This window comes from Saimiri boliviensis, chromosome 12 (assembly GCF_048565385.1).
Source record: "Saimiri boliviensis isolate mSaiBol1 chromosome 12, mSaiBol1.pri, whole genome shotgun sequence".
In the NCBI taxonomy this organism is placed as follows: domain Eukaryota; kingdom Metazoa; phylum Chordata; class Mammalia; order Primates; family Cebidae; genus Saimiri; species Saimiri boliviensis.
In genome coordinates, this window is record NC_133460.1 from 19,933,150 (window position 1) to 19,950,078 (window position 16,929).

The window sequence follows — 16,929 nt, forward strand, 5'->3', positions numbered from 1 at the left end:
GTAGTCCCAGCTACCTGAGAGGCAGAGATAGAAGCTATGATTGTGGGCTGGGTGTGGTGGCTCATGCCTATAATACCAGCATTTTGGGAGGCCAAGGCAGGTGTATCATGAGGTCAAGAGATCAAGACCATCCTGGCCAATATGGGTGAAATTCCATCTCTATTAAAAATACAAACATTAGCTGGGGGTGGTGGCGTGCACCTGTAGTCCCAGCTGCTCAGGAGGCTGAGGCAGGAGAATCACCCGGGAGGCGGGGGTTGCAGTGAGCTGAGACGGTGTCACTGCACTCCAGCCTGGCTACAGAGCAACAGAGCAAGACTCCGTTAAAAAAAAGAAAAAAGAAAAAAAAAGAAAAAGCTATGATTGTACCAATGCACCCCAGCCAGCCCGGGGCAACAGAGTAAAACCCTGCCTCTTAAAAAAAAAAAAAAAAAGAAAGCAAAAAGAAAAAGAAGAAGTTTGGAGAATGAGGACTAGGAATACGGATTTTGAATAACCTGCGAGGAATTCCTTATACACATTAAAGTGTGAGAACCACTAATTTAGGCAGACACCAGTGGGTCTTTGAGCTAAAACCTGCCTTGCCTCTGGAATTTACAGAAACAGCAACAAGCCTCCCTCCTTCTTCCCTCTGAGCCAGTGCTTCTCAAACTGGGCTGCAGACTCCAAGCACCTGCGACTCTTGAAAATATGTGGATGTTTGTGTCCATCCGCAGAGGTCCTCATATGAATGGTCTGGATGCAGCTAGGACCTTGCGGGTGTTTGTAAAGCTCCCCAGGTGATTTTGATGTGTAGCCAAGTATGAGAAGCACTGCTCCAAACCACTGGTTCCATTTAGAAGCCCCTGGAAGGCCTCAAAAGAACAAGCCCCAGTTCTCAAAGCAACCTGCCTTTTTCCTCCTGGCAGAATGTGCTTTCCTTACCAGGGGCTATGAGTTCCCTACAGCAGCCACACCTCATGCAGGGAGAGGCCTTCCCTGTAATAACCCCAGAACGCTGGCATTAGGGATGCAGGCAGTGTTACCGCGGACCACCACACAGCAAACCACATTGGGCAGCTGCGTAACTGCTCACCTCCCATGGTGCACAGAATGAATCTAGCACAAAACACCTTTATTTCCTACACAAAAGTTGTCATCCCTCTAAAAACTGTTTTTTAAAAAAATTGTATTTCATCTTCATTTTCTTTTTTACTTCATTTTTTTTTAGAGACAGAGTTTTGCTCTGTCACCCAGGCTGGGGTGCAGTGGTGCAATCACAGCTCACTGCAGCCTCAAATTCCTGGGCTCAGGGGATCCTCCCACCTCTACCTCCCGAGTAGCTGGGACCACAGGTGCACACCACCATGCCTGGCTAACTTTAAAATTTTTTGTAGAGATGAGGTCTCATCATGTTGCTCAGGCTGGTCTCAAACTCCTGGGTTCAAGCAATCCTTTTGCCCTGCCTTCCCATAGCACTGGGATTACAGATATGAGTCACTATATGGGGCCTCACTGTCCTATCTTAAGAAGCTTTTAACTACAAAATTATTTTTGACTGAATAAAAGCTACTTGTCTATTGTTAAGCTAGTAGACAACTATTCTGAGAAATAACACTTGATCCTAGATTTATTTCCTATCTTGATTTGCTTTCTTATTAATCAGATACTAAAATAAATAATAACAGTGGTAACAGCTAGCATTTTCTGAGCACTTACTTTGTCTAAGCACTACTCAAAGTTGTTTACTCTAATCCTGCCAGCAAGCTCTTACAAGAGGAGAGGCATTACACTTCCTATGAATCCTCTCATTTAATCCTCTCCAGACTCTTGGAGGCAGGGTCTATGATAGCCCCATTCTACAGGTGGAGAAACTGAGGCTTAAGTTCACACAACCCTGGAAGAAACGGAGCAGGAATTGAAGCCAGAAGCTCACCTCTGTGCCCAATGCCTCTAGTGAAATCCCAGCTGAAGCCAGGCACACATCTTTACACTGTACATACCAGTCTCTGGATGCTGGGGCCCTAGCTTACATCCCTGGCACAACAAGATGCTCTGACCCTCTTGTCAACGATGTCAACAACCACGAAACATCTGTCCCTGTACTGTCATGCATCTTATTTTAGAGCAGAGTAATGACCATGTGCAGACAAATGGAGCTCAGGACTCCACATTTCCATCAAGCAAGACAGGGTTTCACTCCTTTTTTACAAAGTGAATGCTCATTAGCCCCAAACCTTAACAAAGAGTCTTTGAGCGCCTGTCCATGCAGGGAGCCTGCACAGCCCTGAGGAATATTATTCACAATAAAACAACAGCACCCTGGGAACACCATTCTGAAGTGGAGAGGAAGGACGAGGACTTTCAAAAGTGCTGAAAGCAGCTACTTTGTGTGAATGTTTGGTTTTGAATAGGTAAAACATTCCCATGGGTCAAAATTCAAAAATAAAAATGGCTGCAGAGGTTAGCGAGTGCAGTTTCTCTTCTGGCCCATCCCGTCCACCTCACTGCCCTGCGCACCCTCTGAGAAAAACCACTTCTATAAGTTTCTTGGGTATCCTTCTAATCTCTCCTTAGAGAAACACAAGTGAATATGAACATGTATTCTGATTTTTACTTTTTTTTTCTTTTTGAGACAGGATCTCACTTTTGCTAGGGTGAAGTGGTATGATCACAGCTCACTGCAGTCTCAAACTTCTGACTCAAGGAATCTGCCTGCCTCAGTCTCCTGAGTAGCTGGGACTATAGGCTCGTACCACCACATCCAGCTATTTTTCTAATTTTTTTTGTAGTGATGGGGTCTTGCTATGTTGCCCAGGATGATCTTGAACTCCTGGCCTCAAGTGATGCTCCTGCCTCACCCTCCTTCCAAAGCACTGGGATTACAGGATTACAGGTGTGAGCCACCATGCCTGGCCCTTTCCTTTCCTTCTTTTTTCTTTTTTCTTTTTTTTTTTGAGACAGAGTCTTGCTTTATCATCCCAATTGGAGTGCAGTGGTTTGAACTTGGTTTACTGCAACCTTTGCCTCCCAGGTTCAAGGGATTCTCCCACCTTAACCTCGCGAATAGCTGGGATTACAGATGCGTAACACCTCACCTGGCTAATTTTTTTTACTTTTAGTAGAGACAGGGTTTTGTCATGTTACGAACTGGTCCTGAATTCCTGAGCTCAAAGCGATCTGCCCGCCTTGGCCTCCCAAAGTGCTGGGATTACAGGTGTGAGCCACCATGCCCAGCCTTCTTCTCCTCATACATAAAAGGTGACATACTCCATAGCTGCCCTAAATCCTGACTCTTCCATTTAATAATACCTCCTCCAGAGATCTTTCCCTGTGGATACACAAAGCCCATCCTCATTTCACAGAGCCACCAGCACTCCACTATACAGACACACCATAATTTATTGGCCACTTGAGTGGCTTTTATAGTTTGCTATTACAAATGGGATAAACTCCCAGAGGTAAAACTGTTGTGTCAAACATATACGCATTTAGGCCGAGTACACTGACTCACGCCCATAATCCCAGCACTTTGGGAGGCCAAGGTAGGAGTTTGGCTTGACTCCCAGAGTTTGAGACCAGCCTGAGCAACACAGTGAGATCCCACAGAGAGAAAAAAAAAAAAAAAATTAACTGGGCATGGTGGCACACATCTGTGGTCCCAGTTACTTGGGAGATAAGAGGATCTCAAGAGATCCAGCAAATCAGGCTGCAGTGAGCCATGATCACACCACTGCACTCTGGCCTGGGCAATGAAGCAAGACCCTGTCTCAAAAAAAAAAAAAAAAAAAAAAGGTATACGCATTCCTCCATGAGCGATGTATAAAAAGGCATAAAGTAGGTGCTTTGACTGCAGAGAGCTAGCTGAGTCTCAGCTCTGCAGTTCACTTTGCCAGTGACCCTGGGCAAGCTACTTTCCTTCTCCATGCCTCAGGTTCCTCATCTATAAAATGGGGATAACAACCAGCCCCACCTCACAAAGCTGTTAGGCAGACTATGCGACTTAATATCTGCAAAGCACCTGAACAGTCTGCCCGAGGTCGTCATCTGTTGAAGGTTTAGCACTGCTGTTCCCAACTCCCAGCCCAGCTATTTTCTAGGACACAACAAGGACGGCAGGCATCTGTACTACAGCCCCGCGAGTCCGGGACGGGGCTGGGGCGCTGCTGGCCATAGCTCTTGCAAGGTGAGTAAGCTGTCTGGGTCTGGTCAGCCTGGCAGGATAGAGCTAATCAGTGTCCCAGAGCTAATCTCGCTCAGAGAAGCTGACTCAAACGAAAGAAACTTAGGAGAGGCTAGAAAGGGAACCAGAAGGCTAAGAGGTTAATTCACAGGAGAAATAAGACTGCTAGGGGAGCCAGACACAGCCCCCAGCCTCTCCCCACCAGCGAGTGCCTCACCCCCTAAAGGTAAGCCGTGTACATGGACATGTCAAGGACCAGCAGTGTATGATTTGACATCTATCCTGAGAACCTAAAGCCCTCATCCATCCCGGGTGGCTCCTCACCATCTCCACCACCTTCCCGGGGCCACACCACCCCTGCCTTCTCACCAGAAGTGCAGCCACTGGCCTGGGGCTCCACCCACACCCAACAGTCTAGTCTCAACACAGAGCCTGTTAAATCCCACATGGGATCACCTCCTTCCTCTGCTCAACGCCCTCTGGTGGCCCCTCCTGCCCTCAGAGTCAGAGTCAAAGTCCAGGTCCTTCCAGTAGCCCCAAAGGCCACCATGATCTCTGGCCATGTCAGCTTCTGCCTCTCTCCCTAGCTCATCCCACTGCCTCCCTCTTGGCCTCTTTGGTTCTCAGGCCAGCCTGGCATGCTCCCAATGCTCCCACCCCAGGATCTCTGCACAAGCCGTTCCATGGCCTCTTCTGCCCCTGGCCTCTGCCCCACAGACCCACATGGCTCACCTCTCACCTTTCACCGCCTTCAAGCACCTGCTCAGGTAACCTCTCAGGGCGGCCTCCTCTGAGCATCTTACTTAAAACTGCACCCTCACCACCTCACCTAATCCCCTCCATTCCTCTTCACCCCCTCACCCCACTCTGTTTTTCTCCATAGCATGAATCATTATCTAACATATAATTGGGTTGATGTAATTGTCCAGTAAATTCTCTTTTATGGAAACATAAGCACCATAACGACACGGATTTTTCCTTTTTTTGAGACGAAATATCAGCTCAGTGGCCCAGGCTGGAGTACAGTGGCGTGATCTCAGCTCACTGCAACCTCCGCCTCCTGGGTTCAAGTGATTCTCCTGCCTCAGCTTCCTGAATAGCTGGATTACAGGTGCACGCCACCACACCTGGCTGATTTTTATATTTTTAGTACAGATGGGGTTTCGCTAGGTTAGCCAGTCTGGTCTTGAACTAATGACCTCAAATGATCCACCTGCCTCAGGCTCCCAAAGTGCTAGGATTACAGGCATGAACCACCATGCCCGGCCAAGGCAAGAATTTTTGTCCCTTCCATTTGCTGACACCTCCCTAGTGGCCTGCAGAGAACATGATACCACCGCTCTAGGCCATCTGAACCTATCAGGGCCCATCTGTCAGCTGGGACAGCTCTTCTTTTTGTCCAGGTAGCATCCACTCCCTTTCTTCTGCTAACTGCATCACTCTTTTCAGTTTTGGGTGACCCAGGCCTAGATAATCAGTGTACTTCATCCCCCAGATACCACAGCTGGCTCAAGGACTGACATGTGATCCAAGCTAGGCCAATGAGATGGGATTCTGAAACTTCTGTGGGAAGGCCTGAAGAAAGCAGCTCTTTCCATGCCGTGGAACCACTAGCAGTAAAGCTAGCAAAAGCTGAGGACACCTTGTAAAGCTCAAGAATGCACCCAACGCAAAGGCAAGGTTTTTTTTTGTTGTTGTTTTCTGAGATGGAGCCTGGCTCATTGCCTAGGCTGGAGTGCAGTGGTGTGTGTGCTTGGCTCACTGCAACCTCCACCTCCTGGGTTCAAGTGATTCTCCTGCCTCAGCCTCCCGAGTAGCTGGGACTACAAGTGCATGCCACAATGCCCAGCTAATTTTTGTATTTTTAGTAGTGACAGAGTTTCACCATATTGGCCAGGATGGTCTTGAACTCCTGACTTTCGATGATCCACCTTGCCTCAGCCTCCAAAAGAGTTGGGGTTACTTACTGATTGACTGATTGATTGATTTTTGAGACAGAGTTTCTCTCTGTCGCCAGGCTGGAGCACAGTGGCATAATCTCAACTCACTGCAACCTCCATCTCCCAGGTTCAAGCAATTTTCCTGCCTCAGCCTCCCAAGTAGCTGGGACTACAGGTATGCACCACCACGCCCAGCTAATTTTTTTTTTTTTTTGTATTGTTAGGAGAGACGGGGTTTCACCATGTTGGCCAGGATGGTCTCAATCTCTTGACCTCGTGATCCGCCCACCTTGGCCTCCCAAAGTGCTGGGATTACAGGTGTGAGTCACCGTGCTCGGCCAAGGGTTGGGGTTACAAGTGTGACCCACCATGCTGGGCCCAAGGGCAAGGTCTTAATGGCACTGTTTGGGTTCCTGGATCCAGATGTACCTCCTGGACTTTTCAGCATAAGCCAATAAATACCCACTTTTCCAAGGCTAGTTAGCTTTCCTGTTACTTGTTTTAGCTAGCATACTTAGGTCTCCAGTCTCTTGGACAGGACTGGGATGCACAGAAATGAGTGGGTTTCTCAGACTGACGGTTTGCTTTCTTAACATTATATCTTTCAGTGGGTTACATTAAGACTTGTTGGGTTAGGAGCCCACTGGTCCCTCCTTGGTAAGACAGTGAATGTCTCTGTTCTGATATTCTACGTGTTCAGCTCTCAGAAGGCACCCTATTTCCTAGTTCTGGTGGGGTCCTCACTGTGGGGCAAATCATATACAGCTTAGAGACCTGTGTGGTTTGAGCAACCTGCTAACGGCACAATGTTCAGGCTTAACTAACCACTGCCAAGCAGCAAAGGGGCCCCCTGATCCTCCAGGTTATTCTTTGCGGTCTACACCTTTCTACCTGGCTCCAAAAGACCACTCCACCTGTGGGGTGGTGTGTGAGACTAGGGGCAGCCACAGTAACACAAGAAGGCATCCAGATGGGAGAGGACTGTGGCTGGGATTAAAGTTTAACAGTGAGGCTGGGCATAGTGGCTCATGCCTGTCATCCTAGCACTTAGGGAGGCCAAGGCAAGCAGATCACTTGAGGTCAGGAGTTTGAGACCAGTCTGGCCAACATGGTGAAACCTTGTCTCTACTTAAAACACAAAAATTAGCCAGGCATGGTGGCGCACACCTGTAATCCCAGCTACTCGGGAGGCTGAGGCAGGAGAATCACTTGAACCCAAGAGGTGGAGGTTGCAGTGAGCCAGCATCATGCCACTGCACTCCAGCCTGAGCGACAGAGACTTTGACTCCAAAAATAAAAATAAAATAAAATAAAAATTAACAGTGAAGAAAGAGAAAAATGGACATGCTGGGAAGAGCTGTAAGAGGCTGAACCAAAGAACTGGGTGACTGGACATGGGCATGTGGGGGAAGATGCTCAGATTCCCAGCTCAGGCAACTGGGTACATGGTGGTGCGATTCACAGAGACAGAAACTCACTGGGAAAAGGGAAAGGGCTGGAAACAGATGTCAAATTCAGTTTCAGGTGCCCGGGAGACGGCAAGGGACTCATGCTGCTTAGTGGTCTCAGCCTGCCCTGCTTCACTAATTCACTTTACTAGACTATCAAAAGATAAAGAAAAATAGGCCAGGCACAGTAGCTCATGCCTGTTATCCCAGCCCTTTGGGAGGCTAAGGCAGGAAGATCACTTGAGGTTAGGAGTTTGAAACCAGCCTGGGCAATATTGCCAGACTCTGTTTCTACCAAAAAAAAGAGCTGGGCATGGTGGCATGAGCCTATAATCCCAGCTACTCAGGAGGCTGAAGCAGGAAGATGGCTGAGGCAGGAAGATGGCTGAAGCCAGGAGTTCGAGGCTGCAGTGAGCTATGACTGTGTCACTGCCCTCCAGTCTGGATGACAGAGCAAGACCGTGACTCAAAAAAAAAAAAAAAAGAACAAAAAATAAAACTTTAGAATGCTTCAAAAATAGCACCCTTATTAATGGGCATGGAGAGGATGGTTTGGTCTCTCTCTTGACTTACCTAGTAACTTAAACCACTGGAGAACCTAATTTACAGTAACTCTACCACCCAGTTCTTGACAAAACAAACACATTTCCTAGATCTAAGATGCATATGACAGGTACTTACCAAATGTATCAAGTATGTCGGTGATAAGCACAAATTTGCTTGGGTAGAACTGAATAACACTGGTATCTGAAAGAAGCTTTGAACACTAAAAAAAGAGAAAAGAAGAGAAAATTCACTCTGGCATGGCTGGTACGGTCGGACACTCCAGACCTGAAAAATTAATGGTTTCTATAAACAAGCTGAGGTACTTACTGAGTGCCAAGGCCTGAACTAGGCACTGAGCACAGAACGACAAGCTAAACCACTATGCTTCTGACAAAGAGAGCTGGACTCTGCTTACAACAGAGTCTCTTCTTTTTCCTTCATTTTTTTTTTTTTGTTTGTTTGTTCTCTACAAAAGGATCTCGCTATGTTGCCCAGGCTGGCCTTAAACTCCCAACCTCAAGCGATCCTCCCAGCCTCCCAAAGTGCTGGGATTACAGGCGTGGGCCAGTGCACCCAGACCATAACATAGCCTCTTAAGGAAATACACTATCACTTTGTTCCAGGAAAGCCTTATCCAAAAGGATCCTGCTTGTATACTGAACCAGGAAGCATTCAAAACCACTGAGAGAAGTGAATGACATCTCTCTCTCCTCGTCTTTGTTCGACTGCTTTGCAGACTGGCTTCTTCTGTTTATTTCAGGGTGATCAGGATCCTTAAACATTCTTTTCTAAGAAATGACCCCATAAGTAAATCCCCAAGGCTTCATAAACTCACACTGATTATTTATACTCACTCCCAAATTCCCCCCTAAAAGGAACATGGTTAAGTTCAATGAATACATGTTACTCTGGAAATATGACCTTCAATGCTAAGAACATTTCAGCTTTGCAAGGAATTGCTGAATTCTACATTCTCATTCATGCCAAAGGGTCACAGCCATGTTCAGGACTCTTCATTTAATTTTTTTAAATGTTATTATTATTTTATTAGTGATAAAGTCTTGCTCTGTTACTCAGGCTGGAGTGCACTGGTGCAATCATAGCACACTGCAGCCACGAACTCCTGGGCTCACACAATCCTCCCGCCTCAGCCTCCTGAGCAGCCGGAACTACAGGCATGTACCACCATGGCTGGCTAATTTTTTTTTTTTTTTTTTAATTTTGTGTAGAGGCAGGTTCTCACTATATTGCTCAGGCTGCTCCTGAACTCCTAACCTCAAGCAATCATCCCACGTTGGCCCCCCAAAGTGCTGGAAATACAAGTATGAGCCATTGTACCTGGCCAACATGTTTGTGACTCTTTTTTGGGGGTGCACTCATCTGCCATTGAGTGTTCGGGACTCTTCCCCCACCACCCCATAGAGTCTCACTCTATTGCCCAGGCTGGAGTACAATGGCACGATCTTTGCTCACTGCAACCTCCACCTCCCAGGTTCACGTGATTCTCCTGCCTTAGCCTCCAAAGTAGCTGGGATTACAAGTATACATCACCATGCCCAGCTAATTTTTGTATTTTTAGTTGAGACGGGGTTTTACCATATTGGTCAGGCTGGTCTCAAACTCCTGACCTTGTGATCTGCCCGCCTCAGCCTCCCAAAGTGAGTCACTGCGCCCCGCCTCAGGACTCTTGATAGAAGACCACAGTCACACAATATGGCCCCAAACACCCTAGATTAAGTCATCTTTTATCATCAGAAACAGAAAAGCTCTATTTTGAAGAACTAAATTTAATGCCAGGCCCTGAAGTCTTTATAAATTCAAAAGTCAGCATAAGAAATTAAATAACTTTGCTACATTTCATCACCCCCATGGTTGACTCTCATAAAAAAGTCACTTAAAAATAAAAAAAGATGTTCAGACACTCAGAAACGATTATTTAATAAGCAATTCCAACATGCAGAGAATGGCGAGAACGTTCGCCATGTCAAAAGATAGCTTGACATGTGTTTTTAGTTTAGTGCTGTTACCCAATACCTACATCGTTAGAGTCACCAAGCTTCTCCACAGCATTACACGCCTAAAAGTAAATAACGTGTCTGATTTGCAAAACATCCTCTTACAGGCCAGATGTTATGGGGGGGGGGCAGGAATGTAAGCTGTAAAAACAATAGTGCTGACACCAAACATGGCAATTGGATGTACGTGGAATTCCATTTCCTGATGCCTCACTTTGTGATTTTCATATGGCCTTTGTGAGAGTTCCAACTTAAACAACTGCCCCATGAGATTTCAAGGCTGGAAAAAACTAACAACTCCAAACCTTAGAGACTGTTTACAATACACAGTTCTTGGTTCCTAGGGATGTGAAATCTCTGAGTTCTACCCAGAGCTGGGGTTGCACAGTCTTTCAGAGATGAGTTACTGCCCACTGGTGAGGTGAGAGAGAGAGAATTTAAACAGAGGATTTCAAATTACACATAGCTGGGGCTTCCCAAACATCTGTGCATTGATTTTCTCCCAAGCTGGTTTCATAGGACATATATTTTATAAAGGAAAACAGGAACAAGATCTTGTTTTTAATCCAAAGTTAAAGCTATAATGATCTTATGAATTGAAGGTACTTTTTAAATTACTGTTTTGAAGATGCCACAGTTTTAAAGCTTTGGTGCCACTTCCTAAACTTGTCTAAGAATCAGGTACCCCAGGTATGTGTTAAAAATACAAATCCCAGCTGAGCATGGTGGCTCACACCTGTAATCCCAGCACTTTGGGAAGCTGAGGCAGGAAGATTGCTTGAGCCCAGGAGTTTGAGCCTCGGCAATGTAGTGAGACCTCTGTTTCTACAAAAAAACACAAAAATTATCTTGGCATGATGGTATGTACCTGGAGCCCTAACTACTCAGGAGGCAGAGGTGGGAGAATCACTTGAGCAAACAAAGGAGAGGCTGCAGCGAACCACGACCACCCCACTGTACTCCAGCATGGGAGACACAGCAAGAACCTATCTCAAAAAAAAAAAAAGGTTAAAAAAAACTGAATAGCCAAAACAAATGCATACATTCAAAGATGACCTGTGGCTGAATAGGAAGGAAGGAAGCAGACCATTACTATCCAGAATACATTTTAAAAATCCAAAAACTCAATACGAAAAATACAGATAAGAAAATGGAAAAACGGGCAAAAGAAATCAGCAAAGGGCATTTTACAAAAAAAGGAAACCCCAACAGCCTGTAAGTGCATGAAAAGATACTCATTTTTATTAGTCATCGAAGAACTGAAAATTAAAACCACAAGAAAATGACTAGAAAAATTAAAATAGAAAATCTACTCACACCAAATGGTGGTAGAACGTTGAATAGCACAGACTCTCACACACCCACATGCTACTACAAGTGTATGTTGGCACCAACTACTATGGAAAATAACTTAGCATTATCTGGAAAGGTTGAAGAGGTACAGGGCAGTTCCATGCTTAGGTACAGGTCAGGTATCCCCAAACTTTTTACACAGGGGGCCAGTTCACTGTCCCTCAGACCGTTGGAGGGCCGCCACATACTGTGCTCCTCTCACTGATCACCAATGAAAGAGGTGCCCCTTCCTGAAGTGCGGCAGGGGGGCGAATAAATGGCCTCAGGGGGCCGCATGCGGCCGGCGGGCTGTAGTCTGGGGACGCCTGCTATAGTGCCATAGAAATCAAAACAGTGTGAAACTGGTCAGGCGTGGTGGCTCATGCCTGTAATTCTAACACTTCGGGAGGCTGAGGTGGGCGGATCACTTGAGGTTAGGAATTTGGGACCAGCCTAGCCAACACGGTGAAACCCCATCTCTATTAAAATACAAAAAATAGCCGGATATGGTGGCACACATCTGTAATGCCAGCTATTGGGGAGGCTGAGGCAGGAGAATCACTTGAACCTGGGAGGCTGAGGTTTCAGTGAGTAGAGATCGCGCCACTGCACTCCAGCCTGGGCGACAGAGTGAGACTGTCTCAAAAAAAAAAAAAAAAAAAAAAAAAAAAAAAGAGACAATGTAGAACTAGCATAAGGATTGACTTATGGATCAACAGAATAACAGTGAGAAGCCAGAAATAAACCCTTACATTTATGTCAATTGATTTTTGTTTTTTAAGCAGTCTGAGTTTGCTGCCAGTAGTCAACTGATTCTTAACAAATATGCCAAGATCTCAGTAGGGAAAAAGACTGTTAACATGGTTTGGCTCTGTGTCTCCATCCAACTCTTATGTCGACTTGTAATCCCCAGTGTGGGAGAAGAGGCCTCGTGGGAGATTAATGAACCATGGGGGAAGGCTTCCCCTTGCTGTTCTCATGATAGAGTTCTGGTTGTTTGAGTTCTCATGAGATCTGGTTGTTTGAAAGCATGGGTTATCTCCCCGTGTGCTCTCTCTTCTCTCTCTCTCTCTCTCTCTCTCTCTCTCTCTCTCTCTCTTCTCCTTCGCCTTCTGCCATGATTTTAAGTTTCCTGAGGCCTCCCTAGCCATACTTCCTATATAGCCTGCAGAACTCAGTCACTTATACTTCTTTTCTTCATAAATCACCCATTCTCAGGTAGTTCTTCATAGTAATTCAAGAATGCACTAATACAATAGTCTTTTCAACAAATGTTGCTGAGACAACTGTAGCTCCACATGCAAAAAGTAAATACTTAGATCAGGCGTCCCCAAACTTTTTACACGGGGGGCCAGTTCACTGCCCCTCAGACCGTTGGAGGGCCGCCACATACTGTGCTCCTCTCACTGACCACCGGTGAAAGAGGTGCCCCTTCCTGAAGTGCCGCGGCGGATAAATGGCCTCAGGGGGCCGCATGCGGCCCACAGTCCGTAGTTTGGGGACACCTGACTTAGATCCTTACCTTATAAAGTAATTCAAAATGAACCACTGACCTAAATATAAGTGCTAAAATTATAAAACTTCTAGAAAAAAACAAAGGGAAAAAAATCTTCATGACCTTGAGCTACGCAATGAGTTTTTAGATACAACTACAAAAGCACAAGCTAAAATGAGAAAACTGATGAAGGAAGCTAAAAGTAAAAACTTCTGGCTAGGTGCTACGGCTCACGTCTGTAATCCTAGCACTTTGGGAGACCAAGGTGGGCAGATCATTTGAGGTCAGGAGTTCAAGACCAGCCTGGCCAACATGGCGAAACCCCATCTCTACTAAAAATATACATATTAACTGGGCATGGTGGTAGGCACCTGTAATCCCAGCTACTCGGGAGGCTGAGGCAAGAGAACTGCTTGAACCCAAGAGGCAGAGGTTGCAGTGAGCTGATATCATGCCACTGCACTCCAGCTGGGCAAGGAGAGTAAAACTCTGTCTCAGAAAACTTAATTAAATAAAAACTTCTGCACTTCAAAGACACAATTATGAAAACAAAAAGACAAGCCACAGACTAGATCACATACTTGACAAAGAAATAGTATCAAAAACATATAAAAAACACTGTTATATAACTGGCCAGGTGCACTGGCTTATGCCTATAATCCTAGCACTTTAGGAGGCCAAGATCAAAGGATTGCTTGAGAACAGGAGTTCGAGACCAGCCCGGGCAACAAACTGAAACCCTCTGTCTCTACAAAAAAATTTAAAAATTAGCTGGATGTGGCAGCACATGCCTGTAGTCCTAGCTACTAGGGAGGCTGAGGTGGGAGGATCACTGGAGCCCAGGAGGTCAAGGCTACAGTGAGCTGTGATGGCACCACTGCACTCCATCTAGAGTCACAGAGCAAGACCCTGCTTCCCAACAACAACAAAAAAAATTGTTACAACTCAACCAAATCACACAATTTTTAAATGGGAAGGCCTTGAAGAGACATTTCATCGTAGATACACAAATGGCCAATAGCATGTACAAAGATGCTAAACATTAGTGTTAGGAATATGCAAATTAAAACCGTACCACTTCAAATCCAATAGGATGACAGGATGGTTATAATAAAAATGACAGGCAGGTGTAATGGCTCAGGCCTGTAATCCCAGCACTTTGGGAGGCTGAGGTGGGAAGATCACTTGAAGCCAGGAGTTCGAGACCAGACTGAGCAACACAGCATAACCCTGTCTCTACAAAAAAAAAATCTTTAAAAATTAAACTGGGCATGGTAGTCTCAGCTACTCAGAAGGCTGAGTTGGGAGGATCACTTGAGGCTAAAGTTTGAGGCTACAGTGAGCTATGATTGTGGCACGGCACTCCAGTGTGGGTGACAGAGTGAGACCCTGTCTCAAAAAAACAAAAAGAAAAGAAAACAGAAAAAAAGATGGAGAATGCCGAGTGTCAGAGAAAATGTGAAGGAATTAGAACCCTCAAGTAAATGCTGGAACCATCTGGAAAACAATTTGGCAGTTTCTCAACAAGTTAAACCTAACCATACGACCCAGCAATTCCATTCCTAAAATTTTACCTAAGAGTAATAAAAACATAAGCCTACACAAATAACTGTATGCAAATGTGCATAGCAGCATTATTCGTAACAGCCGGAGAGTGGGAACAACCCAAATGCCCATTGACTTAAGATAATCACACATTAGAATACAAGTCAGCAGGAAAAAGGAACGAAGTACCCTCACATAATATATGTGGATGAACCTCAAACATATTATGCTAAAGAAAATAATCCAAGGCCCAGCATGGTGGCTCACACCTGTAGTCCCAGCACTCTGGGAGGCTGAGGCAGGTGGATCACCTGAGGTCAGGAGTTCGAGGCCAGCCCAACTAACATGGTGAAACCCCATCTCCACTAAAAATATGAAAATTAGCCGGGCGTGGTGGCACCCAGCTGTGATCCCAGATACTCAGGAGGCTGAGGCAGGAGAACGGCTTCAACCCAGGAGGCAGAAGGTGCAGTCAGCCAAGATTGCACCACTGCACTCTAGCCTAGGCGACAGAACAAGACTCTATCTCAGAAAGAATAAAAAAAAAAGATTCCAATTAAAAACTGGACAAATGAGCTGGAGAGACATTTCTCAAAAGATGTTATACAAATTAGCCAACAAATATGTGAAAAAAACGTTCAACATCACTCATCATCAGGGAAATCATCACATGAAAACCACATGAAAATGGCTACTGTCTAAAAGACAAAAAGAGGCTGGGCATGGTGGTTTGTGCCTGTAGTCCCAGCTACTTGGGAGGCTGAGGTGAGAGGATCACTTGAGTATGGGATTTCTAGGCTGGCTGTAATGCAGTATGATCACGTCTGGGATTAACTACTGCACTCCAGCCTGGGCAACCTCACCTCTGAAAAGAAAAAAAAAATCCTGGTGAGAATGCAGAGGAAAAGAAACTTTTTTTTTTTTTTTTTTTTCCCCCCCCAGACAGAGCTTCGCTCCTGTCACCCATGCTGGAGTGCAATGGTGCGATCTCGGCTCACTGCAGCCTCCACCTCCTGGGTTTGAGAGATTCCCCTGCCTCAACCTCCCAAGTAGTTGAGATTACAGGCACCTGCCACCACACCCAGCTAATTTTTGTATTCTTAGTAGAGACAGGGTTTCACCATATTGGCCAGGCTGGTCTCGAACTCCTGACCTCAGGTGATCCACCCTCCTTGGCCTCCTAAAATGCTGGGACTACAGGAGTGGGCCACCGCACCAGGCCAAAAAGGGAACTCCTATTCACTGTGGGTGGGAATGTAAATTAGTGTAACAATTCTAGAAAACAGTATGGAAATTTCTCAAAAAACTAAAAGTAGAACTACCATATGATGTAGCAATCTCACAACTAGGTTATCATCTAAAGAAAAGGAAATCGGTATATGAAAGAAATACCTGCAGTACCATGTTTATTGTAGCACTATTCACGACAGCTAAGATATGGAATCGATCTAAATGTACTTAAACAGATTAAGAAAGAAAACATGACACCTACACACACACATATACACATACAGAGGAACATTATTTAGCCATAAAAAATGAAACTACATCATTCACAGCAACACGAATGAGCCTGGAAGACATCATGTTAAGTGAAACAGGCACAGAAAGATAAACACTGCATGTTCTCACTCATATGTGGGAGCTATGAAAGTTGAGCTCATAGAAGCAGAGAGGAGAACTGCAATTACTAGAGGCTGGGAAGGGTAGGGGCAAGGGGAGCATGGAGAGGTTGGTTAATGGGCGCAAAATGACAGCTACATAGTAGGAGTAAGTTCTAGTGTTCTTCTCACTAGAGTGACCATAGTTCATAATTTATTATTATTTTTGAGACACAGTCTTGCTCTGTTGCTCAGGCTGGAGTGCAGTGGTGCAGTCTCAGCTCCCTGCAACCTCCCCCTCCCAGGTTCAAGCAGTTCTCATGCCTCAGCCTCCCACTAACTAGGATTACAGGCGTGTGCCACCAGGCCTATCTTATTGTGTATTCTCAAATAGCTAGAGGAGAAGATTTTGAATGGTCCCAACACATAGAAATCAGGGACGTCTGAGGTGATGAATATGCTAATTATTTGGATTTGATCATTACACATTGGATACATCTATCAAAATATCACTCTGTACCCCATAAATACGTAGAATTATTATGTATCAATTAAAAAGGCACATTATACTATGTGAGAAGAGCCAGATGCAAAAGATTATCTACTGAATAATCCCATGTATATGAAATGTCAAAGGCAGTAGAGTCAGAAAACAGACTTGTGGTTTTCTGGGGTTGGGTATGGCAGTGGGGTTTGATTACAAACAGGCTTGGGGAATCTGGGGAGGCATAAAAATGTTCTAAAGCTAGATTGTGTGATAGTTGCACAACTCTACAAATTTAGTAAAAAAAAAAAAAAAAAAAAAAAAATCACTGAATTGGCCTGGCATGATGGCTCATACCTGT

General features: G+C 45.3%; 1 protein-coding gene across 2 annotated transcripts in view; it reads right to left on the bottom strand.

Annotated features, from left to right (window-relative positions):
- The window catches only part of VPS35L (VPS35 endosomal protein sorting factor like), a 149,683-nt gene that overhangs the window by 103,936 nt on the left and 28,818 nt on the right, over positions 1 to 16,929 (bottom strand). For both annotated transcript variants that reach the window (XM_039478174.2, XM_039478173.2), the window contains exon 8: positions 8,232 to 8,316. In XM_039478174.2, coding sequence (XP_039334108.1) covers positions 8,232 to 8,316 — 85 coding nt within the window. The remainder of the gene's footprint in view (positions 1 to 8,231; positions 8,317 to 16,929) is intronic.